Source organism: Podarcis muralis, chromosome Z (assembly GCF_964188315.1).
Source record: "Podarcis muralis chromosome Z, rPodMur119.hap1.1, whole genome shotgun sequence".
Lineage (NCBI taxonomy): Eukaryota > Metazoa > Chordata > Lepidosauria > Squamata > Lacertidae > Podarcis > Podarcis muralis.
Window position 1 is genome coordinate 31,785,421 of NC_135673.1, and position 27,272 is coordinate 31,812,692.

Genomic DNA, 27,272 nt, shown 5'->3' on the forward strand with positions numbered 1-27,272 from the left:
TGACAGGCGTAAGAGAAAGGGAGAAAAAGAGAGAAATAAACCCAGGTGGTTTCTCTTTCTTCTACAAATTTCAGTTTCAAATGCTCTGTGAGTAGCTATGGAGTAGGGACTGTCCCTACTGGGGTGAGTAAGACAGTCAGAAATCGCCCAACCAAGAAAGGGGAATTCACTAACTCTTGGCAAAGCTACTAATAGCAGGACCAGCAGCAGCATCCTCATCACAGAGACCAGAAAGCTGCCAAGGTGGGAGGGCCAAGAAGGGGCCCTCAGGCTACAACTACAGCATAGGCTCCTTATCCCTGCATCTACAAGGCTGACCTATGATTACTCTTCTCCGTACAACCTGAGGAAGCAACCTGAAGCACTAAGCAAGAAAAGGACACACTCCAAGGATGACTCCATATACATATATATTGTTTTCTCTCTTTTTCCTATTTTGACTTCTTGGAATGGAGTACTGCTGGTAACATGTTTATATTCCTCCCTCCTCTAGCTCACAGCCTGAAAGGCAGACTAAAGACAAACTGTGTGCGTTATTCTTGAGCATCAGTTCATACTGCTGTGGTGGAGTGCTCTAGTCTTGATTTGTAAAGGAAAGTAGTAAAAATGGTCCCATTAACTGTGACTGGGTGCATATTTTAAGAACCAGGCTGCTGGCCTCTTCCTCTCCCCGGCAGAGGAAACTCCATGCAGGCTGGCATATTGTCTGATCATCATCACAGACGTTTATCTGACTTGTGTTTCTTGTTGCAGCAGGAAGGAAGGCACAACCTCAGTCACTCAAGAGGATCTGCAGTGGGGAGCACTCGGGCAAGCAGGTGCACTAATGCTTTTTCTCCGAGCTGTGAAGAACCCATCATACCAAGCAGGGCTGAGGACAGAGGGATTGTGTGCAATCTTCTTTTCAGCTGAAGGGTTCTAACTGTATATTCTGTTGCACTCTGGCAGATTGATATTAATATTTACAGAATGTGACCCTTTCCCTCATTATTTATTTATTTATTTATTTTTGCACTATGTGGCCTCTTTCTCATTATGCTGTGTCTAACAGGAAACTGACCTCCCTTAATCTAGCCTGATCCTTTTTCTTCTCAAGGAGATTAGGAAAAGCACTCTATATCCGGTGTAAACAGGATGCTCAGTAGTTGGTGTAGGATCTGTCAGATGATACCAACAGCTACATCTGATTACTGGGTTTCCTGTGGCACCAGGTTCTGCAGCTGCTAAGACCTCCTTACCATTGATTATTGGAATTGCAACTAGCCTAAGCGTATACAGCTCTAACATCGGTGCTCTCCCACAAGCTAAGTGCCCAGGACTGTTGGTCAGCCTAGCATAGCTGGATGGGGGTGGGGAGTGCTGTTTCTAAGAGCTTGTTGGAGAAACTCTTGGGTGAAACTCAATTAATTGTTCCAATATAAAAGGTATTGTGTCCCTTGAACTAGCTGAGCCCTCTCCAGAAATCAGTGTATTAATTAGATTTGCCAGTCTGCTAGAATTCTGGCTGTTTTTTGTTTTTTTAATAAAGAGCAACATTTAAATCCTGTGTGCAATGCTTAGATCTTTTGTTGAGCACAGGTTTGAAAAACACAAAAAGCATATCATTCTTCAATAAATTGCTTTTTAAGATGACACTGGCCTTCCTTCTTTTTTCTGGTATTTATTTAAACTACTCATATACTGCTGTTGTGGACAACCTCCTTGCATAAAATTGTAAAAAGGGTAATATTTTCAACACAAATGACACAATTTTAAAAAACCCTGTTTGCTTGCCTTGAAGGTTACAGTGTTACATGGCAATTCATTTAGGATTCATTACTTCCATAACACAATCCTATACATGTCTACTCAGAAGAAAGTCACACAGAGTTCAGTGAGGCATATTCCCATAATATGTGTGTATAGAATCGCAACCTTAGGTCTAGGTGGGGTTGACCTTCTTAACAAGAAGCTGGTTCCTTTAGGAAAGTTATAACTCTGCTCATGTTCACAGTCTGTGTTCTTTAAAAAGTTTTTTTTTAAAAAAAATAATAATAAATAAACTCTGCAATTGTTCAGGTGCATTACACCCTTAAGGTTTTAAAAAACAAACAAACCTCTCCACATGCTCAGAAGCTATGTGTCACTGAAGAGCAGCTGTGTAACTAATTGTGCGCCATTCTAGGATCTTAAAAAGTAAAAGGGTAAAGAGACCCCTGACCATTAGGTCCAGTCATGGACAACTCTGGGGTTGGGGCGCTCATCTCGCTTTACTGGCCGAGGGAGCTTCTAGGTCATGTGGCCAGCATGACTTAAGTCGCTCCTGGAGAAACCAGAGCAGTGCATAGAAACTCCATTTACCTTCCTGCTGGAGCGGTACCTATTTACAGTATCTACTTGTACTCTTAGGTGCTTTCGAACTGCTAGGTTGGCAAGAGCTGGGACTGAGCAACGGGAGCTCACCCCGTCGCGGGGATTCGAACTGCCGACCTTCTGATCGGCAAGTCCTAGGCTCTGAGGTTTAGACCACAACGCCACCCGCGTAAGCGTTTACAATTGCTTAAAGGCCCACATACATTACCTGTGTTATTAAACTCTCTCTGCTCATGTTTATGGGCACTGTAGCTCTTTTGGGGTGGTAGAACGTCTGTACATGCTCAGAGGTCCTCTCTCGGCCAGAATGCTAAGTGTACTAGCAGCCTGATCCACGGGAGGGCGCATAATAATGACCGCGCTCTAGTAACAGGAGGCCGCACCACTCAGAAACCCGCTAAGCCCTTTGCTCCTCCCCTCAGCATGACGAACTGGAGCCTACACCAATAACGAGGGGGAGGAAAGTCGGAGGGGGCGGTAACTGTCTGAGACGTTCCCGCCTCTAACCTCCGGTGGTTACCTAGGTGATCAAACAATCAGGCTCCGCCTCCTCACGTGTCCCACAGGCGTTTAGTGGTGGTGGCGGTGGAGAAGGAGGAGGTACACATCGCGGCGCGGCTTAACCCACGCCTCTCCTCTGCGAACGCGCATGCGCGCGGCGGCGAAGGCCGGGGGCGGGGCCTGCTAACCCCTTGGAGGAGGAGATGGAGGAGGAGCTGGGGCTGGAGCTGGGCGTGTCTCCGTCGCCGTCACGCATCGGCAGCGCCCACTCCTGCTCCTCCCTCCTCCGCCTTGAACAGGAGGCCAAGCGCAAGAAGCGGGCGCAGCAGCAGCGCAAGGCCGCCGACATCATGCCGGGTGAGAGGCGCTAACGATCGCCGCGCGGGAACCTTTGGAGTGACGTCACTCCGTTTGGCTGGGGGTGGGGGAGAGAGGAGAGAGAACCTGCCCGTTAGTTATCTCCTCCCCGGGGAAACCTCCATCTCTACCGCCCTAGTGAGTTGCTATTATTAACAAGCCACTTGGTGCCCCGCCATTGTTCCAGGGATCTCGGGATAATCACGACCCCGTCCATGTTATCACCATCACCACAACAACCCTGCAGGGTAGGGCAGATGGAATGGCTGGCTCACTGAGTGACCTTGAGTATTAATGGCTGGGCGATGGGTACAAGGGGACCTTGGGGCACAGGTTCTCCACGTACCCGTGGGTCGTTTTACTAAACTTTTACCTATGTTAATCTGTTGTGACCCATGGACAGCCTGAAAGGGCAAGGGCTGTGGGATGGAGACTCCGAAGCATTTGAAAGACTCCTCACAAATTCCCATCATGGAAGTGATTCCTACTACTAATCGGACCCCCCAAGTGTCCCCATTTTCCACGGACAGTCCAGGATTTGCAGAAGCCGTCTCAGTTTCTGATTTGATTTCGAAATGTCCCGCTTTTCCTTTAGACATCCCTATTTCATCAGAGGGTATGGTCAGTGACCTGACCTCTGAGCCGTCTGAAAGCAGCCCTGTACAGTATAGGGAAGTTTTTTTTAATGTTTGATGCTTTATATTTTTATATATGTTGGAAGCCACCCAGAGTGACTGGGGCAACCCAGTCAGATGGGTGGGGTATAAATAGTAAAATGATGATGATGATGATGATGGAATTAGGACATCCCTATTCTCATTGGAGAAATGTTGGAGGGTATGCTATGTGCTACAGGCAACCAGATTGTAAGCTGTTTATCAGTTACCTGTCAGCTGTGTGTTGCTGAGCCTGGTACCATGCCATGCTTTTCATATCATGTGTGTTGTGGTTCTTAAATATTGAGCCGCCTTAAGATGGGAACATAGGAAATTGCCTGATACTGTCTGTTTGTCCATCCAGTTCAACACCACCCTTACTGATTGTCAGCGGCTGTCCAGGATTTCAGGCAGGGAGAATTTTCCCAGTCCTACCTTGAGATGCCAAGGATTGAACCTGGGACTTTCTGCCTGCATAGTAGATGCTCTGCTACTGAGCTACAGCTCTTCCCTTGAGGATCTTCAAACAGACATCATTTGACAAGGGTGCAAGCCATTGCACAGTGCTAAAACATAGACTTTTCCACGCAGAAGGCCCCATGTTTAATCCCCAGCATCTGTAGTGAAAAAGAACTTGGATAATGGCTTTTGGAAAGGCCTTCAGCTGAATGAAGTCTTAGAAAGTTTCTGTTGCTAAGAGTGGAAAATACTAGGCTAGACAGAATAGTGGAGTGGCTCAGGATAAGGCAACTTATCTTTATGGATAAATCATAATGTGAAGCAGAGACATTCCACTGTATCAGTAAAAGATGAACCTGGTGTTTTAAAGATTGAATGTGCTATAATTCCTCTTGTTGATGGTGTGGATAGAGGGCAAATTTCTATGTTATCTCTTATTTTAAAAACCCAGCAATTTAGCTGCCCCCCCCCCCGCAAATACAAAAATATTTCAAGTTTAAGGTTCTACTAGTGTTTTGCTGTGTTATTTAGGGTTGCTGCCTTGCAGGGGTGAGGAACCTGTAGCCTTCCAGATGTTGTAAGACTCCAACTGCTATAAACTCTGGTCCTGGCTGGGGCTGATGGGCGTTGGTGTCCAGCAACATCTGGAGGGCCCTTATTCCCCAGCCCTACTTGTATTGCTTAAATAACAGGTGAAAGCTTCCTTCTGCTCCTCTGTCTACAGGAGGCAACAATTGGGCAGCAGTTGGGCCTTGCTCAAATAGGATAGAAGTTCAGCAATGGGCTTTATCTTCTTCCTTGCTCATGTCTTTTTTCTTGATTTTGCAGTAGGGCGAAGCAGTGATGACGTGCTGGATCTGACCAAGTACACAAAAAACCAGCCATGGTGGCGCAAGCTCTTTGCACCCAACTCAGGGTCCAGTGCAGAGAAGTACAACGTAGCAACCCAGCTGGCAATCGGAGGCGCCACTGGATGGTGAGGCAGTGTTGTGCATTGGCTGCATTTGTGGTAGATGGCAGGGGAAGGGGGCAGCAAATTCACCCAACTCTTGTAGTAACACAGTCTCTGTGCTACAGATTGCCATTTTTACTTACTGCAGATGGAGCTGCCTTGTCAGTTATTCTGTATAGTTGATGTAACTTCCCTGAATTATCCCCGTTTTTGATTTGCAGGTGCACTGGCTTCATCTTCCAGAAGGTTGGGAAACTGGCGGCGACTGCTGTGGGAGGTGGCTTCTTCCTGCTTCAGGTTGGTGGTTGCCTACCTTGGATTTGGGAGTAGTTGACCAGTAGAGTGGGGTATCTTGGCTGCCTTAACTGCAGAAAACTGCATGCAGCTGTGACTCATCTTTTTCGCATGAGTGGTTTAATGGGATGTCTAGGCAGCATCCACAACCCAGCCCTAGTTGGGGCCTCTTGTTCACAGGCTTGCCTGTGCAGGAGATTCAAGTTGGAACACTTTGGTAGTTCCTTTTATAGCTGTGCCAAATGGCCTCTTGATATTTTCCACCCTGTTTGTGGGCAGATAAATTTTGAGTGATGGTGGTTGATTTCACCATATTCTCCAGGATAGAGCCCACCATTAGCGGTGGCTTTCTTTTCTGCTAATGTATTTTTCTCAGCTGACAATCCCTGAAAGTGGCAGCAACAACTATTTGTGTTGGGCAGCTTAAGCACCATTTTGCATACTTAGCAGGACTCCAAATTTGTTCTGATGGTGGTGAACAGTATCCACTACAAAAAAAATGGAGAAATTTCTGCACTGTGACGAGTCTTTGCTTGTGGGGGAAGAGGGGGGGATAAACATCATTTGCAGCATTTTGGCTCAGCTGTAGTTTCTTCATCATTCCCTGGCAGAGCTTTAAAATATTCCTGGCAGTGGCAGCATCTAGTTCGCAGTTGCTGCAGCTGCATATTGCTGAATCTGGTGCTATGCCATGCCTTGCAAATAATGTGTGTTGCTGTTCTTATAGAGACTCTGGGCATTTCAGCAGCCTACAGACAGGTTGTTGCACTTAATGGAGTGCCAGCACAGTATAGTAGCTAGGGTGTTGAACTAGGACCTGGTAGGCTAGGGTTCAAATCCCAGCTCAGCCATGAACCCATATTGCTCTCAGATGAACCCATCTTGCAGGATTGTTGTGAGAATAAACAGGGAGGTGGGAGAACCATGTATGCTGCCCTGAAGTCTTTGGACTGATTGAAATATCTGGCTGAAATGCTACAAGTGAAGTTTTCTGTCTAGAGACATAGTGGCTTGTATACAATGTTAGTCCTACTCAGAGTAGACTCATTAAAATTAATGGGCATAGCTAACTTGAGCCCATTCATTTCAATGGGTCTACTCTGGCTAAAACCTAGATTCAACCCAGTGTGTGTGTTGTGGGGTAATGCATCATATCTTGATATCTGCCTATCATAGATCTGTTAAAGCAGGTGTGAGGAAATTTCGGCCCTGCAGATATTACTGAACTCCAATTCCTACCACTGGCCAGGCTAGCTAGGTCTGATGGGAGTTGTAGTTCAGCAGCATCTGGAAGGTCAACGGTTCCCCACTCCTGTGCTAAAGATATAGGGCCTCTGTAAATATTAATATAAAAAGAGAAGATGATAGCAAGCCTTTTTGTCTTCCAGCTGGATTATCAAAGGATCTCTGATTTTTCTTTTCTAAAACATTGGTTTGTGCAATATAGAGTTTTGGTTGCCACTGGAGAAGATTCTGATAGCATCAACAGCAACACATGATCACTTGCAGCAAAGCCAATCCACTGCTAATTTTAAACATCAGCATCAGTGGAACAGCTCCTCTATTTTAAGCTTGGTGCTCACACAAAAAATGATCTTCGTTTGAACCATACTTACTTCTGTGCCTTCTATTCCAGCTTCCATGCAGGTCTTCCATGTGATAGAAGAGCAACTGCTAGAGTGTATTGGGGAATGCACTGGCTCAGTGGGCTCTTCAGTCATCCATGGACTCCCCCAAAATTGCTCAGTCTTACTGAGTACTGGCATTGGTTATATTTGTTTGATTCATCCAGGCTTTTCTTAAAACATCCATTCCAGGGTTTGTGTGGGCAACAGAGTCCTGATTCTTTGTGTTAGATTACCAGTCTTCCTGCTGGACAGCCAATTGTATTCTGTACACATTAAGCAGTAATTCTTAACTTTTTCAGACCTGTGATGCATCTGTAACTTGTTCATGCATTTCTTGACTGACTGTTTTAAAAACAAAAACAAAACACCATATACTTATATAGTGGTAAGTGCTGCTGTTGTGATCTACCTTAGATCAAGCTGTGATCCAGTAGTGACTCCCAATTCACCGGTTGAAGGCCAGTGCATTAAAGCAGGTGTGTCAAACTTTTGGCCTTCAATATGCTGCTCAACTACAGATTGTATCATAACGGGCCATTGACTGTGCTTCCTGAGGTTGATGGGAGTTGTAGTTCAGCAACATCTAGAGGGTCAATGGTTCCACACACCTGCACTAAAGAAGGCTAGGTTCCTGCTGTCCTTGACTCCAAATGCTGTTTTGTTCACTGCTTTTCTCAATAGCTGCAACTCATTGGAAGGGCAGTTCTCCTGGGGCTACTGCTTTGAGCTGCTATGTAGCAATGTGGATGGGGTACAAGAAATGGGCAGTGCTGTCCATAAATACTTGTCCAGCTAGACGTGTAGTGTTTTGCTTCAGGAAACATTTTCTCTACTCCAGCTTGCAAACCACACAGGCTACATCAAAGTGGACTGGCAGATGGTTGAGCGGGATGTGAGCAAAGCCAAAGAACAGCTGAAGTTTCGTGGGAGCACCACCAATCAGCTGACACCAGAAGTGAAGAGCAAAATGGATGAGGTGAGACTGGTGGGCAAGTTGGAGAGATACAGGAGGCTAGCAGCAAAGCCTTAAGTAGGAAAAAGTGTTTGATGTGATAACTGTGCAGTAAAGAGGAGATGGGCAAAAATTATTAAATATGTTATGGGGGACCTGCAGATGTTATTAGACACCCAACTCACATCACTCCTGTCCTAGACTACTGGCCCAAAGGAGGGCTCCTGGGACTGGTTGGGTGCAGGTGTATCATCATCATCATTTTATTTGTATGCTGCCTTTCCACAGTTGAAACTATGCTCAAGGCGGCTTACAACATGACAAGATTGACATAATTACAAACATAACAGAAGTCATAATCAATAAAAAACATCAAAAAGTACATAACCAAATGGAAACAATTTCCACGTAAATCATGAGATCTAAAACTAAAGATACAGCAATAATATCAATAACAGCAACAAGCTCTCTCAACCTCCTGTGAACAATACTCTAGCCCAAGAATCTGTTGGTTGCCTAAAATGCCAGAGTTGTAAGTTCTGGTGCTTTACTAAAGAAGGGGTAGACTTACAGCAAATCAGCCTGACAATTCTCCTAGCCTTTGCAGATGTGGGACAAGATATAAGAGATGACTTATCCACACCCAAGCAAATGTTTATACATTCTTTATACAGCAAAACAGCACACATCATTTCACCTGGCTAGATGAGGGCATAGGTGGCAAATACCTTACAGATATTTGCTGAGCGTGCCGGGGTTTCGGGATGAGAGGCAGCTCTGCGCAAGCCGGGGGAGGGCTCCCGCAGCTTGTGCAGAGCTTCCTGAAGCCTGGAGAGGGAGAGGGGTCGGTGCGCACCAACCCCTCTCGCTCTCCAGGCTTCAGCAAAAGCCTGCCTTCGCCCCATAGGACGCACACACATTTCCCCTTCATTTTTGGAGGGGGAAAAGTGTGTCCTATAGGGCGAAAAATACAGTATATCAAAACAAGTTAATATAAACATATATATGAGCTCATTGTTACAGCAGCTACCAATTAATTGTGGGATTATCTTGACTACCAGTATGGCGTTAGCAAAGCTTCTGAAACAGTTAGCCTTTGGTTCAATACAACTCTAAGCCAGGATAGAGGTCCACAGGTTCCCCATCCTTGCATTAAATGGAGAGGGAGGTGTGACAGCAGACAGTTTTTGCTTACCGAGTATGGCTGTAACAAAATCAAGATGGTACACTGAAGGGAGACCCAGTTTGTCAGCAGCAGATTTCAGATTTCAAGTACAGTTGATAGCTTCTAGGCAGAATCCAGAGAGAGTTTGCACTTCTGAAGACTCTGGTCTGAGTAGGCCTGCACAACCAGTGGCCCACAGGGTCGGGGCTCTTATGCTTGCTGCCGCCTTATAATTGCAAATGTGGGGGTGTCATTTTGTCAGGCACTTGAGCAGCCACAATGCATGTCCAGGAGGCAACATGTAGCTTCTGAAAATCAAATAGGGACCAATATAAGATTTGCCTTTTCTCTTTTTCAGGTGATCTCCTTTCTGAAGAAGAATGTTCTCCTGACTGGAGGGTTTGTTGGAGGGTTTCTGCTTGGCATGGCTTCTTAGGAGCCTCCTCTGATCTGGCTCCTGTGCTGCTGCTGTTGCTGCCACCGCCATCTCCTACTCAGTAATCGTTCGTTTTCTCCATTGCTGAACTTGTCCGCTGGAACATTCTGACATCTCTCTGTATGCACCTTATGACCTCCAGAAACACTGCCACAAGCTCCTTTTGCTCCTCTCCGTTTTTCATTTGATTTGATTGGTCAGTGGTTGAGAGGTAGCATTAGGCTGAAGGCTGTTTGCTGTGAGGCTGATTCCTACCCCTGCCTGATATGTCAGGTTTTGTATAATCACCCCCAAATTCTTTTCCAGTGGGAAAACCTGCACAAAATGTTATGATAGTACCCTGCAGGGGAGCACCCAACTCCCTTGTAGGCACCTTCTCATTGTGTTGTACCCCCTGGGTGGCAAAGAGTACAGCCTGTGCTTTGGAGAGCACAGAAGCTCAGCAGCCTAAGGAAAGGGTGTGCCAGGCCATGTCCCAAAATAACTTGCATCTAGTTTTGGCTTATTCTTCCCTGGACAGGCTCTGAATACTGCTTCCTAGAAATGCCCGCAGAAGAGAGAAACAGGTCTTCCTGACACCTCCCAAACTTTTATTTTTACCTCTTGCTGAAGCCACAGAGCTGGAATGATCTGTGGAAACTCTGACTGCTGCGTGGGATTTCTGCCATCCTCTCCTGCTGAAGGAGGCCTGAAAAGCTTGTAGTGGGTGGGGTGAACCCTCTTCCCAGAATATGTATTTTGAACACTCACTTGATTATGCTTCAACTAAACTTTGCTCTTGGTGGTAGAACGGCTAAAATAATGACCGGAGTTGGAAAACTTTCTACATGACTCACGCCACTGGTAGCAAAAGTTACTGGATTATAGGGATGGAATGCTGTGTTTTGCTGCTGGAGCCTCCTGCTCTGTCTTTTATGGACCTCCAGCTCCCTGAAATGTATGTAGGAAGAGCTGGGCATGGTCTGCTGTTGCTGTAAACCAGCCTTCTCCAACCTGGTGCCCTCCAGATATTTTGGTCTTAGCAGCCCCAGCCAGCATAGCCAATGGGAGTTGTAGTCCAAAATATATGCATGGCACCACTCTGGGGAAAGTTTTTCTAGATCATAAGTGCTGCATGAGAGATGTGACTCTTGCCCCCCAAACTGAAGATGGAGAAGTAATGGTTGGATTATATTGACAGAAGTTGGTTTATCTCTGCATGAGTTGCATTCTGGACAGAAGCCTGCACTTTTCATATCTGCTCCAGGAGCACTTAAAGCTGATTTTCTAATACAGTGGTACCCCGCAAGACGAATGCCTCGCAAGACGGAAAACCCGCAAGACGAAAGGGTTTTCTGTTTTGGAGGCGCTTCGCAAGACGAATTTCCCTATGGGCTTGCATCGCAAGACGAAAGCCCATAGGGAAATGCTGGCGGTCGGGAGCAAAGACTTTCGCCCACAGCCGGCCTTCAGAAGAGGACCTCTTCTGAAGGCCGGCGGGGGGCAAAAGTCTTTGCTCCCCCCCGCCTGCCTTCCCCCCGCCTGCCCCGGGCGATCTTAAAATGCTGGCGGGCGGGAGCGAAGCGTTCGCTGCCGACCCCCAGCATTTTAAAATCTCCAAGGGACAGCAGAGAAGTCTCTGTCCCGAGGAGATTTTAAAATGCTGGGGGTCGGGAGGGAAGCGCTCCCGACCCCCAGCATTTTAAAACCTTCCCGGGACACGGGGAGATTTTAAAATGCTGGGGTCGGCAGCGCTTCGCTCCCGACCCCCAGCATTTTAAAACGCTGTTCCGAAGGGGGGGGCGGGATCACCTGCCCCAGCCGCCCCGCTTCGGAACGCTGTTCCGAAGCGGGGAGGGGGGGCGGGATCACCTGCCCCAGCCGCCCCACTTCGGAACGCTGTTCCGAAGCGGGGAGGGGGGGCGGGAAGACCTGCCCCAGCCGCCCCACTTCGGAACGCTGTTCCGAAGCGGGGAGGGGGGGCGGGATCACCTGCCCCAGCCGCCCCACTTCGGAACGCTGTTCCGAAGCGGGGAGGGGGGGGGCGGGATCACCTGCCCCAGCCGCCCCACTTCGGAACGCTGTTCCGAAGCGGGGAGGGGGGGCGGGATCACCTGCCCCAGCCGCCCCACTTCGGAACGCTGTTCCGAAGCGGGGAGGGGGGGCGGGAAGACCTGCCCCAGCCGCCCCACTTCGGAACGCTGTTCCGAAGCGGGGAGGGGGGGGCGGGATCACCTGCCCCAGCCGCCCCACTTCGGAACGCTGTTCCGAAGCGGGGAGGGGGGGCGGGGACACCTGCCCCAGCCGCCCCACTTCGGAACGCTGTTCCGAAGCGGGGAGGGGGGGCGGGAAGACCTTCTGAAGGCGGGCAGGGGGTGAAAGTCTTTGTCCCCCCTGCCTGCCTTCCCAGGGGCTTTTAAATCGCCCCGGACAGCGGAGAAGTCCTCCGCTGTCGGGGCGATTTTAAAATGCCGCCCGCCAGCATTTTAAGATCGCCGGGACAGCGGAGAAGTCCTCCGCTGTCCCAGGGTTTTTTAAAATGCTGGGGGTGGGAAGAAAAGCCCTTGTCCCCCCCCCCTCCCCTGGTCTGAAGGCGGTTTCCCTAGGAACGCATTAATTGATTTTCAATGCATTCCTATGGGAAACCGTGCATCGCAAGACGAAAAAACCGCAAGACGAAGAGACTTGCGGAACGAATTAATTTCGTCTTGCGAGGCACCACTGTACGTGGTTTTCCCCCCCTCCTGCAGTCCCTACCTGTCTGTTACAATATACATGTAAAAATTAAAATGATATCCTGAGCTACGTTTATAAATGAACAGATTTATTATAGCAGAAGCTTTAATGGTTCAGAGCAGGGATAGGAACCCATGGCTCTCCAGATGGAGCTGCACTGCAACTCTCATCATGCCATCAACTATGCTGGGTGACTGATAGAAGTTGGAGTCTGGCAACTTCTGAATGGCTTCCCCAGCCCTGGCTTTTAAAAATACTACTCTTGTTAGTTCATTCTTGCAAAAGGCTGCCCTGCAAATTTATTATTTATTTATTTATTAAATGTATATACCATCCTTCATCCAGAGATTACAGGGTGGTTTGCGGCATAAAAATAAAAAATGGAAACACAATATATATAACATATTAACAAAAAAACCAATAATCCCTTGTCCCCCAAACACATTTAAAAGGCCATAAATTTGTTTAATCAGCCAAAGGTGCTTTCACCTAGCACCTAAAGATATGTAACGAAGATGCCAGGGAAGCCTCCCTGGGAGAGCATTCCACAGATGGGGAGCCAGTGCAGAAAAGGCCCCTTCTCGCGTTGCCACCCTCCAGACCTCTTGAGAAGGGGCCACATGAAGAAGGGCCTCAGATGACGCTTTCAGAGTCTGGGTCAGTTCATACAGGGAGAGGTGATCCTTGAGGTATTGCGGTCCTGAGCCGTTTAAGGCTTTATAGGTCAAACCCAGGACTTTGAATTGGGCCTGGAAACTAATTGGTAGCCAGTGCAGTCAGGCCAGGATTAGTGTTATATATCCTTGAACCGTCTTGCTCAGGTGAGCAACCTGGCTGCTGAATTTGGCAGCAGCTGAAGTTTCCAAATTGTCTTCAGAGGCAGCTCTGTGCATAATGTGTTACAGTAATCTAACCTAGGGGTTACCAGAGCATAGACAACAGAAACTAGGTTATCCCTGTCCAGATAGGGTCACAGATGGGCCACCAGCCGAAGCTGATAGAAGGCACTCTATGCCACCAAGGCCACTTGAGCCTCAAGCAGCAGCAGTGGGTCCAGGAGTACCCTCCACAGCTACGTTCCTGCTCCTTCAGAGGGCAGGAAACCTCCCATCCTGGTCTAGTGAACCACCCACTAACAGTGCCTCAGTCTTATCTGGATTTAGCTTCATTTTGTTGGCTCTCATCCAGTCCATTACCGAGGCAAGACAATGATCCAGCATATCCACTGCCACATTTGCAGATGTAAAGGAGAAGTAGAGTTTTGTGTGAGTAGCATATTGCTGACAGTGTACTCCAAAACTCCTTATGACCCCACTCAGCAGATTCATGTAGATGTTAAACAACATGGAGGATGAAATCAAACTCTGTGGAACACATACTGAAGGTTCCATGGGGCTGAACAGCACACCCCAAGCATCACAGTCTGAAAACGTCCATCCAAGTAGGACCAGAACCACTTCAAAGCAGTGCTGCCCATCCTTAACTCAGACAGCCACTCCAGAAGGATACCATGCCTGATGCTATAAAAAGCCACTGAGAAGTCAAGGAAAATTCACAAAGACATATTTCCCCTGTCTCTCTCCTAACAAAAGTCATCATACAGGGCGAGTAAAGCAGTTTCTGTGCTAAAGGTGGGCCTAAACACTGATTGAAATGGATCTAGAAAATCAGTTTCCTCCAAGAAAATGGATCTGGTCTGTGACCACCCACTCAATAACTCTGTCTAAGAACTCTGACAAGGATATTGACAAGGATATTGTTTCCTGCTTGGCAGGGGGTTGGACTCAGTGGCCCTTGTGGTCTATTCCAACTCTATGATTCTATGATTCTAAGCTGGAACATGTAGAACAGGGCAGCCAAGATGATCAAGGGTCTTGAAACCAAGCCTTATCAGGAACAGTTGAGAGTTGGGTATATTTTGCCTGGAAAAAGAGACTGAGAGAAGTTTTGATAGCTGTCTTCAAATACCTAAAGGGCTTGTTTTCTTCTGCTATGGAGGCTAGGTCTGAAACAATGGTTTCAAGATACAAGAAAGTAGATGACGACTAAATATCTGGAGCTTTCTTATGGCAAGAGGTGTTCAACAATGAAATGGACTCCCTCAGAAGGTGGGGGGCTCTCTTTCATTGGAGGTCTTTAAGCAGAGTTTTGATGGCCATCAGTCATAGATGCTTTAGTTGATATTGCACTGCAGGGGGTTAGACTAGATGAGCCTTGGGGCCCCGTACAACTCTGTGATTCTATGACCCCAGCTCCCATCAATTCCATCCATCAGTGAATGGTGACGAATGATGGGAGTTAGATTTCAACAACATCTGGACGCCACAGATCTGAGGAATAAACAGTATATTTGGGTGCTGCTTTTTTCCAATCTCATTTATTTTTTGACTTTATCAGGATTTCATTGCCTCTCGAGCGATGATTGAAAGAGCCAATCTGTTAAGTGGCCACCAGAGGGTGCTAAAAGAATTGAGCTGGCCTCCAATTTGGAAACAAGGGCATAAATTAAGGAAGAGCTATGTTGATGAGAGAGAGAGAGACCATCAATGAAGGTGGGGTGGTTTTGTTTTGTGTGTGTTTTTTGTTAAAAAACAAACCCAAAGCAGCCACCCACAAAAACTCCAGTAGCTGCCCACACTTGAGTCTAGAAAACCGCTCAAAGTTTTAAAATGTTTTTATATGATATTTAAATGTTTGAGGTGAGAGTTTAAAATAAACTGGTTTTGCTGTATTTTGTTATTTGATGTTTGTTTTTTCCTAGTACCTACTGTACTGAAGTGAATGCTGAAGGGAGATATGACTTTAAGGCAGGGGTCAATAATTGTTTGGGCCAAATGGCTGCATTCCCTCATGCAGTTCAGGGATTGCATGCTGGAGTTACCTGCAAAAAAACAACACACACACACACACACACACACACACGGTTATGCTTGGAGGACAGCTACATGCCTATGGGATGTCCTTATTCTGCACACTGTGTCTACAACTTAACTGAGCTATCCACAATGATGCCAAGGTCCTGTTCTTGGTCAGTTACTGCCAGTTCAGATTCTGTTAGCCTATATGTGAAATTAGGATCCCTTCACCCTATGCATCACTTAACACCTGCTTGCATTGAATTACATGTCATTTTGATGCCCATTGGCCCAGTTTTTAAGGCTAGTTTGGTGTTCTTTGCAGTCCTTTTGCTTTAATGACAATTTGATGTCTTCAAAACTGGCTGCCCCACTATATAGTTTTTGAACAAGTTTAAAAGCAGATCCCAGTACAGATCCTCAGGGCGACTCCACTTTCTACATCCCTCCAGTGAGAGAACTGCCCATTTGTTCTTACATCCTCTTCTTTTACCAGGTTCTGATCCAGAAGAGATCATTTCCTCTTATCCCCAGTTGTGACACCCGCACCCACCAATTTGGCTTCAGAACAAGTTAAGGTGACCGGAAAACCTAGTGACTTTGTACAAGTGGCTTGCAGACTCTGCCGCCTCCCACTTTTAACTAAAGCAATAACATCCTTATACAAATCCTTGCCTGGGAGTAAGTCATTTGAATTCAATGAGGCTTGCTTCTGAACAGACAGGCTTAGAATTGTGCTGTATGTTTCTGGGTTAACATTAACCATCTCCCTGAACTGAACAGTACCTGTGAAAAACTACTTTATCTCAAGTCAGAATTATGGTCTATCGTGCACAGAATGTCTTTCCAAGGTTCAGGCAGCTGTCATTTGCTTCCTTTAATGAAATGCCATGGATTTAATCTGGGACCTTGTGCATGAAAAGCAGATCTCACCAGTGAACTATAGCCCCTCTACAAGCAATCTTCAGTATTTACCCTCTATAACTTCTTTGTGAAATAAACATGTAATCACTACTGTAGTGGCTGCATGTGTGGTACAGGTGAAATCTGAACCAAGGCATTTCCTTATTCAGAGATTGGGCTGTTGACTACTGTGGCAACAATAATCCTCTGATCCTTGCTCACTACAGAATTTCTCACTACAGACTGAGTTAGTTAAAATGTAAGTTTGACATCATACCTACTCGTTTTGTAGTGAGCAAGGATCATGAAGGGCTATTGTTACCACAGTTACCTTGCAGCATCTGCCTACTACTCACCAGTTAAGTGTATTTAGCAGGGGCTCCCAAACTGGTCTACAAGCCTCATTCAGGCGGTCTGAGGTGTGTTTATTGATTTGTACTGAAGATGGGAAACAGCATATGCATTACGTTAAATATTTATATTGATTTCTTTAATTGCTTCCTTTATTTCTTACATTTTACGGCAATTTGAATTTATGGGATTCAAAATGTATGTAAGAGAAGCAATAAAGTTTAAAATAATTTAACAGAGTACATTAAAATTGCTACAACCAGCAGAACAGTCATTAAGTCCACCAAGACGCTCAACAATTTCCAAGTTATCTGGGTGGGAAGCTTGGAAAGCACTTGTATACAGTGGTACCTCAGGTTATGAGCTTAATTCGTTCCGGATGTATGTTCTTAACCCGAAACAGTTCTTAACCCAAGGTGCACTTTTGCTAACGGCGCCTCCCGCTGCCGCCAACGCGCAATTTCCCTTCCCATCCTGGGGCATGGTTTGCAACCTGAGGTATTACTTCCAGGTTAGTGGAGTTTGTAACCTGAAGCGTTTGTAACCCGAGGTACCACTGTATAGGATTGCAGCCTAGAAAAGGCAAGACAAACGAGAGATGTTGTAGGCCATACGTCTTAAAAACCATTCTTACAGTTCTGAAAGTATGTTCAGATAGTTTATTTTATTTTATTTTTGCAGCATTAAAGTTAAATATTTCCAACACAGATTGTTCCACTGGTTTTGGTTATGCCTGCTTATGATGCACACAGAACATTGCAGTGGTCTTGAAGTTACTTCAACACTGAGAGGTACTAGATTGAACACAGAATAGTAACAGGATGGTCAAAATCCTCTGAGATGTGTTCAGGAGGGTCTCAACTGGGGGGAAAGAGGTGCTACAACCACATTCCAATTGAAATGAGGCTTTGCTCACACAAGTTGCAGAGTGGGGGATTTCAAAAATACCTCTTCCACCACTCTGGTTTTCCAGAAAGTGACTATTGCTTTGCAAAGGCGGAGGGGGAGAACACACCACTCTATAGCTATCCCTGAAATCAGCTGCTTCCACAACAGCATTCACATAATTAAGCATTGTGCAATTGGATTTGAGTGCTACTATATCTACAGTCCAAAAGAAGAAGTGGTATGTCCTGTTTTGCAGATAAGGAAACAGAGGCACGCAGGTAACCTAACTATTGTCCAGCCAAAAAGAGGGTAAGCCCGAGTTCTCTGGAGCTTTAGTTGCCAACACTTCATACAACTGCACAGCAAAATGCAGGAGCACGACAAGGACAACTTCTGAAAGACTGGGAAGTGCTGACTTCACAGGAGTACAGTTTCTGCATCTTAAGGATGTTATTCTGTGTCTAACAAGATTTTTTTTAAAACTTAAGATTCCAGCATAAAGGCTGCTTGGACTTCACTTTGCAGTGAAATATTGCTACTCCTGATAATAAAAGTAGATGACGTTGAACATTTACACATCAAGTTAATTCTACTCCAATCTAATCCACAATAAGGCTACAGTACTGACACGTTTTGATAGTAGAACAACTAGCAGCTCTACCCTTAACAGACGGGCCATTGTTTTCTGGCTTCTGAGAATGTCCGAAAGAGGAGCTGCCTTGCACCTCGTGTCAACGCAAGCGGTGCAGATGAGGTATTGCGCAGCAACGTAGTTTGCAGGAATGTCTTCCACTCCCCCCAGAGGTTAGTACATCCTCAGGGTTTGGGGGCTTGAAATCCGTGGGAAGAGGATACCTGCTTCTCTTTCTCTTTTTCCTGCAACTCAAACCCTGAGCAGGAGATGGATCTGCCCTTGGGAAAGCGGGCACAACATCTTCTCATCTCCTGGAGGACGGCTTCACATTTTGATTCCAGGTAGTTGTTGGCTGTGAGGGATGCAGGGGACAGGAAGCAGAGCAAATAGTGAGCAAACTGCAAAACAGGCATATGAGGGTTCCCGCACAGAAAGCCACATTTTGAGAGTATATGGTCACCTTGGGCTACTCCCTCCACCTGCTACTGAAGACATTCCTCACATTTCACATTTATGTATAAAAGTGAGGTCTCTGCTATTCAATTTCCCACCTAAAGCACCTTCGTGTCGAATAATGAAAGGATTAGGGGAGGACTAGTACCTCTGATAGGGACGCGGGTGGCGCTGTGGTCTAAACCACTGAGCCTAGGGCTTGCCAATCAGAAGGTTGGCGGTTCGAGTCCCCGCAACGGGGTGAGCTCCTGTTGCTCAGTCCCAGCTCCTGCCCACCTAGCAGTTCAAAAGCACGTCAAAGTGCAAGTAGATAAATGGGTACCGCTCCAGCAGGAAGGTAAACGGTGTTTCCGTGCACTGCTCTGGTTCGCCAGAAGCGGCTTAGTCATGCTGGCCACATGACCCAGAAGCTGTCTGGGGACAAACGCTGGCCCCCTCAGCCTATGGAGCGAGATGAGTACCGCAACCCCAGAGTCGTTTGCGACCTTTACCTTTAGTACCTCTGATGGGAGTAATTTGTCCACCTTTGGTCCCCACCCTGCACCCAGCTCTCACCTGTGGCTCCTAGAAGCTGTCAGCATGCGACAGCAGCCTCAGCCTGGGACCGGTTCTATTGGCTGGCTAAACCAGGCGAGGGTAGCTAATGGGTTTCAAGCCCTCAGTGAGTTAAGGACTTTCCCCTGCATGCAGAGACAGGCTCCAGTGGATTGAGTGGATGAGACCAGTAGTGGGTCCCGTGGTCAAGAAAGTGGTTTCTGCTCATGCTGTAGAGGAAAGTGAGGGGCAGATGGGGCTCATCAACCTTGAGGAGGCAGCCCACCTAGGAGAAGGAAACCTCTGATCCTAAACCTTTGCTGCTTTGTGATATATCTTCAGGAGTCCCTAAGATGGCTGGATAGTGCCTTGTGTCACTCATTCCAGCAACTCCTGCAGCCAGGATGGTGCCAAACATATTACTCTGCTTTCCTTTCGACCACATAAGTGAGGCCAAGAGCAGGGTCCTGCTCTCGGGGCAGCCCAGGACCTCCATACACACTGCCCAGGATTGTACCCCAGTGCTGCTAATGCAGCGGTTTGACTTAACCCACAGAGGCGCATTCCACTGTCTCTCGAGACAGAAGGATGCCATTCTCCTCTCCTCACAAGAAGCACTCTGATACAGTAAGGCAGTATCAAGCCAGAAAGGACATTTTGGAATGGCCCTTGGTCAATTTCCAATACAATATTTCTGGTTGATCTGTCACCTAAGTAATTGGAAAGAATCCAAACGCAACACTTTTTATGAGGACCAAGTGAAGTGTCAGCACCCAGAAAAAAACAAGCTTTTGAGAGCCCCAAAATTCTTTTTTAGGTTGGGTATTCATGTAAACCAGTAACAACCAAAAGAGCAGGGGGACAGGTTAATACATGCTTCGTTACATGGTAAGATGGGAAACCCCTGCAGCCTGTAACATCTTTTCCAGGTTAGTCTTCCTTTTGCTTACTAAGACACAACTGGTAGGACTGTATCCCAATTCAAGTGAAAGGTTAAAATTCATTATAACAGTCCTACAAATTGTCTTTTGATAAGATAAGAGCAAAGCAATAGGAGAGCTTTGCCCTCTCAATGCTCACAGAGCATCACTGTCCAATGCAAACACAGCTGAGGACTTCAGAACCTTCTCCTACAATTGTCCACCTACAGAGCACTAAGGTTGTTACAAAAGGTTCCCAATGGGAAGAGTGTTGGAATAAAAAAAGACATTTTCTTTCTCCACAAGCTCAGAGTGACTGGATGGGTCCAGGTCTTTGTGAACAGAGACTAACCTTAAACTTGAAAGTATCATTTATTTCAGAGACCGCTGGTCACTTACTTCAAAACCAGCATATTTCAGAACAAAAACATAAGAGGGATGTTCATTCTTTCTGTTTCAAAAACACTTCGCCTTTAGCAGTTGGCTTGGAAGATGACTCGGAGGGACTGTGGGACTGTACAGCACATACAAAAGATCTCAGGTTCAATCCCTGGCATTGCCAGTCAGCAAAAATGCCTCTGCCTGTCAGAGACCCTGGAGAACTGCTGCCAGCCAGAGTTTACAGCAATAATGAATGTTCCAGGTCCCCTCCAGATGCTGCTACCTTCAGATGTAGCAATCAGAGAGAGAACATTCTCTCTGGTAGTGCCCCATGAGTACTATGTTGGGCTCGTCTCATTCACTTGAGTTTTTAACAGTCACTATAGCACATCAAAGTGCAAGTAGATATATAGGGAAGGTAAACAGCATTTCCGTGCGCTGCTCTGGTTCGCCAGAAGCGGCTTAGTCATGCTGGCCACATGACCCGGAAGCTGTACGCCGGCTCCCTTGGCCAATAAAGCGAGATGAGCGCTGCAACCCCAGAGTCGGTCATGACTGGACCCAACGGTCAGGGGTCCCTTTACCTTTACCTAACTTCTATTGGTTTTGTTCCATTTTATTTTCTTACTGCCGATTAATTTTTGCAATTTCAAACTATAATCTTACTGAACGGCTTGAAGACCCAGAAAAGGCAGGGATGGGGAACTTGCAACCTGCTGGATGCTGTGACCCGGCAGCATGGCCCAATGGTCAGAGATTATTGGAGTTGGGAGTTCAGCAACATCTGGAAGGTCACAAGTTCCCTATCCCAAGTATAATAATTTTTAATAGTTTTTCTTTTTTTCTTTTTAAATGAAACAAACCCAAAACAACGCAACATACCTTGCAAGCATTTCTGGATTTCACAGGCATATTTCTGGCAGGGGTCTTTCTGTGCCATGTCTGTGGAACTAAAAGAAGAGGAAAATACAACTGTAATTAAGAACTAAGGGAGTGAGCTAGCAAGGCATCTCCTAATAATCCTGCTCACTGGCAAGGCCTGCTTTTCTTGCACAGCAAGGACTAATCCCTTTCAAGCACATCTAAGGCTACAGTCCCAGAGCCCTCTGAAAAAGTGTCTCTGCCCAATCAAGCAAACCAGTGTGGAATACAATGTCTCGTGCCCTCCCATGTCACCCAAAATTCTGTCAAAGATGAGACAAGAAACACCTATGATTGCTTCATTGGTCTAGTAAGATCCAGGTTCCTCCCTACCCACCCCTGCCATTTCTAGGGTGACACTTAGGACTATAGATGCATCCTTTTCATTGTGGATTCTGCACTGAGAATAGGTTGGACTAGACTATTTCCAAGGTCCCTCCATGAGCAGCAGTATGGCCTAGAAGGCCCCCTGAAGAACCACCGGGGGGCAGGGGGAGAGATCACCAAGTAAGCACTGACGATGCTTGTTGAGACAGGGTTCTCCCCTCTGAGTCAATGTCTTGCATAGGATGAAGGGGGTGATGTAACTTCTGGCAACGCTGAAGCAGATTAGTACAAAGGTGGGGAACCTGTGGCCCTCCACAGATGTTGCTGCGCTACAACTTCCATCATCCCTGACCACTGGCCATGCTGGCTGGAGCTGATGGAAGCTGAAGATGCCACAGGCTCCCTCCCTCCTGGATTAGTAGAGCAACAAACCACATTTGCAACATTCTGAACTGCTGAACAGCGAGGCGGCTTTTCAGACCAATTTAACTCAGCAAGAATGCACAGGCCACCCTGCTGGGTCAGAACAATGTTTATCCCACCCCACAGTAAGAGCCCTGCCAAAGGCCTACCAAGCCCCACAATGACCGCGGTCAATCATATGTCTTCCGGGAAGCTCACAAGCAGGACATGAGGACAATAGCCCTCTTTTGCTTTTGCACCCCAGCAATTGGTTCAGCATCTTGTCCCCTGTAGTGGCTTCCCAGCCGCTTCCAGGAAACTAAACACGGAGAGAACACAATGGCAATCGCCGTGCCTTGTTGCGGACCCCAGCAATGCCCAGAAATCAGTGCCCTGACTATATTTCCAGTGGAGGGCAGCGGGGGGAGGGGGTGTTCCATCCTGCCTACCTAGAACTCCCCCTGTTATTTCAACTGGCCGCGGCACTCTTCTTCACTGCCTGTCCTAATCTCTTGGGCGGCAGCACTGCCAAGAGAGCTGCCTGCCATGCTCCACCACAGAGGCAGCGGCTTTTTAGTGCTGTGAGTTACCACATAAAAAACAAAACAGGGAGACCATCCTAGAGTCACACAGCTCCTGAAAGACAAAAACCAGCATTAAAAGAACCGCCATGAGTGCAAAAAGTAAAGAGAAAGGAGGAAGGGGGAGACTGAGAGTGGGAAAACAGCAGAGCTCACCAGATTTAATCACTTGGGAGGAGTTTCAGCAGCAGCTCTTCCACTCCCATGATCTACAAGAGACAAAATAAAACATTCGTTGCATCCCAGTAAGATACTGGGTCATCAGTGCTGGAGTCACAGCTAAGCAGCTTGTATCTTTTTTTCCTGCCTGGAACCTTACCATTAAATGGTGTTCGATGTTCCAGATGCGAGAGTTACTGTCCCGGTACTGCTGTCCCTCTGAAAGCTGCCACATGTGGGGCAGCTGGGATGCAGGGAGATGGCTGGGGCACACCGCCTGGCCCAGGGGGACCCGGACTCTCCTGATCCGGGCTTTCACTGTATCTGCCTCCTGGGTGGAGAAGCAACCAAAAACAACAACGGAGAGTGGTGGGGGAGAGAACATGAGGTGTTGCTAAAAGGCTAAAACCAAAACACGAAAGCAAAAGGGTGCTGCGAGTATTCCTGCTTACCTCCTCTGATGCCACCAGCCATGTTTTCTGGTTCTCATCACAGTAGACGCCTATGCGCCGCACCCAGAGGCGGACTGGTGGGGCCCGGGGATCACCACCTTCCTCTCCTTCTGCCATGCCCCGTTTCTCTTCCTAGGAATGCCCTCCCTTGGCTCCCATTCTACACATGGTCCCCTTTGTCTCTGAACAAAGACATGGGATGAATTGTTAGCCTTGAAAAGAACTAGCACTGGGCATGGCAGCCAGGTGGAATGCAACTTTCCTGAACTGTGAGAAGCATCTATTATTGTTATTATTCTTTTAATAGAAGGGTGGGGAACGCTGGAAATGTACAGCTGCCACAGTAAAATAGGAAGCTGTCTTGTTGGTCTATCTGAAGTCAGACCATTGGTCTATCTGGATCAAATCCTGAATGCACCCACCTTTGCCAAAATGGAGCCCCCCCCCCCAAGATGTTTTGGACTATGATAGTCATCAGACCCAGGCAACACAAAATGCCAGTGGCTCCCCATGGTTACAGGATTTTCCGAATCCTATCTGGAAATTCCAAGGACCTGGGACCTTTTGCATGCAAACCAGGTGCTGCATGACCCTGGGGCCTCAGGAAATTCTTTAGGAAAAATACAGCCCGCTTGAAAGACTCACAGCAATCTTTCTGGATGAAATGTGCTACAGAATCATGAAATTGGAGCTGTTTAATGGGACCTGCTGTCATCCAAGTTGGCCATAGAGTACTGAGGATGCATGCTGCACAGCTTTCAGCAACTAGTGGCCTGTGGACGGAATGTGGTTTGCAGATGACTTAGCCCACTGATACAAATCTGTATCTATCCATTTGCTTTCCAGTCTTTTCCCCCATTTTGGTTCCTCTGTTTTCTTCTTTCACTCAATTCTCCATTCCAATCTGTAGCATCTTCTAGGAAAGGGGGGTGACCTCCCCCCACAAAATCCAAACTTGGTCAGTTTCCTCCACAAAACCTGGAAGTTAAGAGGAAGTACAACCGCTGCCAGTTCTCTCCTTTGCTCTTGCTCAAAATACTGCAAATACTGGAGAAGCTAGAAGTGCAAAACTATGGAAATTGTGAGGAGCAAATTGGCTGAGTCCCACCAACCCTGAGTACTAGAAGTTCCCCTTTCCCTATTTCAATTGAGTTGTCAAGCAGTGGTCACTGGCATAGGAAGATGAACATTATTTCAGCAGGGAAAGTCTATTCTACTTGGCAACTCACCACAGAACCCATGGTAAGACAAGTTAAAACCCTTGTACTGGGGCAAAGCTTTGTATAAAAAGGGTGACACTGATAGAGTGGGAGAGGAAGAAAAATTAGAATAGCACCCAGAAGATAGAATTTGGTTAGTTTCACATTTTGGTCATGATGGACACTGTGAAGGCTGGAGAATGCACAGGTGCTTATCACAACTCACAATATGTGTGTGCGGAATCACTCCTCAATAGTGTGGGAAGTGCGGCAAGAGACGGTGTGAAAGGAAAGACAGCAGATTAAGAAGACAAAAGCACGTAGTTTTTCTCACAGCAGGAGCACTTCCTTTCCAGCGAATTAAGCCCCTAACTACAATTATGTCTTAAGCCAGGGGTAACCAACATAGCGTTGCTCTCCAGATGCAATGATGGCCACCAACATGGGTGACTTTAAAAGAGGATTAGACAAATTCATGGAGGGATAAAGCTATCCACGGCTACTAGTCATCAGCCAGATCCAGCAGGATGTTTTTATACATTGTTGGACTCCAACTTCCTGTCAGCTCCAGCCAGCATGGCCAGTGGTCAGGGATGATGGAAGCAGTAGTCCAATTAGCATCTGGGGGACCCCATGCTGGCTACGTCTGCTCTAAGCTGAAAGGAGAACAAAGTCAGGTTCACATGCTAACATTCTGGGAGTATAAACGGAGGTTGTGGTGATGTGCTTAACTACTTTGGCACCAGCCCTTGAGAAATTTGTATCCACAGCCACATCATTGCAAAAGATGCATGAAGAGGATCGAGGCAGGAGGCTTCCCCCCACCCCCAAAATGACACAGCCAGTATAATTCCTCCAGCACTCCACAGGTATCCTTGGAATCAAACTGCTAAGCATACTATGTACTGTAGGGGGCTCAAAGCACACACAGACTAAGAGTCAGCGCACACCCTTGTTGCACGCAAACTGTATTGGCAGTAGCCCGCCCCTCCAAAAAGTTGACATGGGATCAAGATACTATCAGAGCCAGCTGGGACCCACTTACTCAAAAGCCCACAGTTTTCTTTAGTGATATAAGTGCCCAAGCTTTCGTTTCTGCAGCAAACTTTCCTAGCAGAACAAAGTACTCTTATTTCGTCATGGGACTATGTTCCACTTTGACTCAGAGAGGAGACCATGGCCAAGACTGGTGGGTTTTCCCCTCCCCCTACACCTGGGGGGGTCTTCCAAATAAGTTTTCTTTCCATGTAGATAGAATCCGAGGGCTCAGCGTGCCTTGTTGCAGCATTCCCCCGCAAGTTCTATTAATATCATCAGCCCCTAAAAGTGAACAATTTTCATATGAAGAGAATGCGGCTTAAAAGTCTGTTTGTGCACAGCAAAGGTGTTGTGAGAGGGTGACCAATGTTGTAACTGTGCCACCAGAGTACGCAAGCCCTATTGTGATCCTCACGGTGCTCTTTCACTCCTACAAGCAATCATAATATCTGTTACAAAGACAGGCAGCCACCCCCAGAACTGGAAACAGCCACTAATTTCCCCAGCATTTTAATCCTGCTTGTCAGAGGAAACAAAATAAAAGTAAATAAAAGATCAGCAGGAGACATTACTGACTAGAAGATAAAACAACAGCAACCTCTCTGGGTCAGGAAGTGACTACCTGATCTGTGATGATGCCTTGTCTTTTAAGCCTCTGTTCCAAAGCTGAGCTTTTCACAACAGAATTTCTCCTTCATCACCCTCCAGCCAACTGCTTATCAGGTTACCAGAATGCAAAGAGGTGTGGCCTTGTACAGCTACTGCAAAATAGACACAGATGAAACTACCTTTTACAAGACAAACAGGAATGCAATTGGTGATGGCAGAAGGGTGGTAATAAACCTGAACTACACAGAAAATCAGCAATCAAAGGAGACTGTAGTTTCCACAAAGCAGTTGATTATTGCAAATCATATCAAAACAACTGCTTAATGAAAGGTACAACATGAAGAACGAAAGCCTTGCCTTTCACTACTCCTTCCTACAAGTTGCTAAAATCATGGTCAACTTAAATGTGCAAAATTAAGAAACTTCTTCCCCTCCCTGCTCCTGATTTTGAGGAGTATCAATGTAACAGAGACAGTAGGCAGTTTCTGGCCCAAAGAACTCCACCTAGAAAAGCCTCTTTCTAAGCAGTATAAGACCAGGAAGAAGGACTTGCGTATCTTTGTTGAAGTTAAGCTTCCTGGACTCAGACCAGATGCGTAAGTAACAACAGAAATCAATGACATATTCCCAATGCAATGTCAAGAGTGAGGTCTTCTGGGGAAAGGGCCCGTTTGGAATATCCCACTTGGATTTCCACCGGCAGAGCTCTTACACCTTAGCAGACAGAAATCCAACAGGCAAATCTTGGCTCGTCGCTGCAGCACTATCCTAGAAGCTACACCTCTTGAGATTTCGCTTGCCCCCCCCCCCCCACACCACAGGAAAGTAGCCTGGTTGATCTAGCAGGAGTAGCAGCTGAAAAGAGAACATATTCATCTACACCCTCTAGGTTGCCAGTCAGCTCCTTCCTACGTTCATCACCTTCTTCTCCCCCCTCCCCCATTGAAAGAAGCTCTGAGCATCATCAGTACGAGACAGGCAGAAGCTCTACAGGTCCAGCTTTACCTAGTGCAGCGGAGGAGCTACGCCTGTTGAATTTCTGCCAGCAAAGGGAGCTTGGCCACTTCCTTAATCCCAGCTCACCCAAAGTTTCTCCCCCTCCTCCTCCTCTATTCCACCCACCCCCCACTATCCCGGGGGAGTCTCCATGGCAACAGTTCCCTCACTCTAGCGGTGAGGAAACTGTCCTGATTTGCAC

General features: G+C 46.8%; 3 protein-coding genes across 3 annotated transcripts; 1 reads left to right on the forward strand and 2 right to left on the reverse strand.

The window, feature by feature from the left end:
• Window positions 1-3,041: 3,041 nt before the first annotated feature.
• On the forward strand, window positions 3,042-10,998 carry FUNDC2 (FUN14 domain containing 2). The gene is made up of 5 exons (XM_028714388.2): window positions 3,042-3,210; window positions 5,154-5,301; window positions 5,499-5,574; window positions 8,038-8,175; window positions 9,675-10,998. The coding sequence occupies exons 1-5, from the start codon at window positions 3,057-3,059 to the stop codon at window positions 9,750-9,752; spliced, it is 594 nt and encodes a 197-aa protein (XP_028570221.1). The 5' UTR covers window positions 3,042-3,056; the 3' UTR covers window positions 9,753-10,998.
• Window positions 10,999-12,469: 1,471 nt separating this feature from the next.
• CMC4 (C-X9-C motif containing 4) lies at window positions 12,470-26,158 on the reverse strand. The gene is made up of 3 exons (XM_028714477.2): window positions 26,088-26,158; window positions 21,269-21,336; window positions 12,470-18,450 (listed from the first exon to the last, which is right to left on the reverse strand). The coding sequence occupies exons 2-3, from the start codon at window positions 21,324-21,326 to the stop codon at window positions 18,281-18,283; spliced, it is 228 nt and encodes a 75-aa protein (XP_028570310.1). The 5' UTR covers window positions 21,327-21,336; window positions 26,088-26,158; the 3' UTR covers window positions 12,470-18,280.
• Window positions 22,534-26,221, reverse strand: MTCP1 (mature T cell proliferation 1). Its single transcript, XM_028714476.2, has 5 exons — window positions 26,088-26,221; window positions 23,229-23,410; window positions 22,937-23,107; window positions 22,774-22,826; window positions 22,534-22,672 (listed from the first exon to the last, which is right to left on the reverse strand). The coding sequence occupies exons 2-4, from the start codon at window positions 23,343-23,345 to the stop codon at window positions 22,779-22,781; spliced, it is 336 nt and encodes a 111-aa protein (XP_028570309.1). The 5' UTR covers window positions 23,346-23,410; window positions 26,088-26,221; the 3' UTR covers window positions 22,534-22,672; window positions 22,774-22,778.
• Between the last annotated feature and the right edge of the window lie 1,051 nt (window positions 26,222-27,272).

Excerpts from the sequence above, each read along its gene's own strand:
- MTCP1 (XM_028714476.2), bottom strand. The coding sequence starts at position 23,345 with ATGGCAGAAGGAGAGGAAGGTGGTGATCCCCGGGCCCCACCAGTCCGC. Across the intron at positions 23,108-23,228 it reads GGCTGGTGGCATCAGAGGAG|GAGGCAGATACAGTGAAAGC; the intron begins GTAAGCAGGAAT and ends TTCTCCACCCAG. Across the intron at positions 22,827-22,936 it reads ACATCGAACACCATTTAATG|ATCATGGGAGTGGAAGAGCT; the intron begins GTAAGGTTCCAG and ends TGTCTCTTGTAG.
- FUNDC2 (XM_028714388.2), top strand. The coding sequence starts at position 3,057 with ATGGAGGAGGAGCTGGGGCTGGAGCTGGGCGTGTCTCCGTCGCCGTCA. Across the intron at positions 5,302-5,498 it reads ATCGGAGGCGCCACTGGATG|GTGCACTGGCTTCATCTTCC; the intron begins GTGAGGCAGTGT and ends TTTGATTTGCAG. Across the intron at positions 5,575-8,037 it reads GTGGCTTCTTCCTGCTTCAG|CTTGCAAACCACACAGGCTA; the intron begins GTTGGTGGTTGC and ends TCTCTACTCCAG.
- CMC4 (XM_028714477.2), bottom strand. The coding sequence starts at position 21,326 with ATGGCACAGAAAGACCCCTGCCAGAAATATGCCTGTGAAATCCAGAAA. Across the intron at positions 18,451-21,268 it reads AATCCAGAAATGCTTGCAAG|CCAACAACTACCTGGAATCA; the intron begins GTATGTTGCGTT and ends CATCCCTCACAG.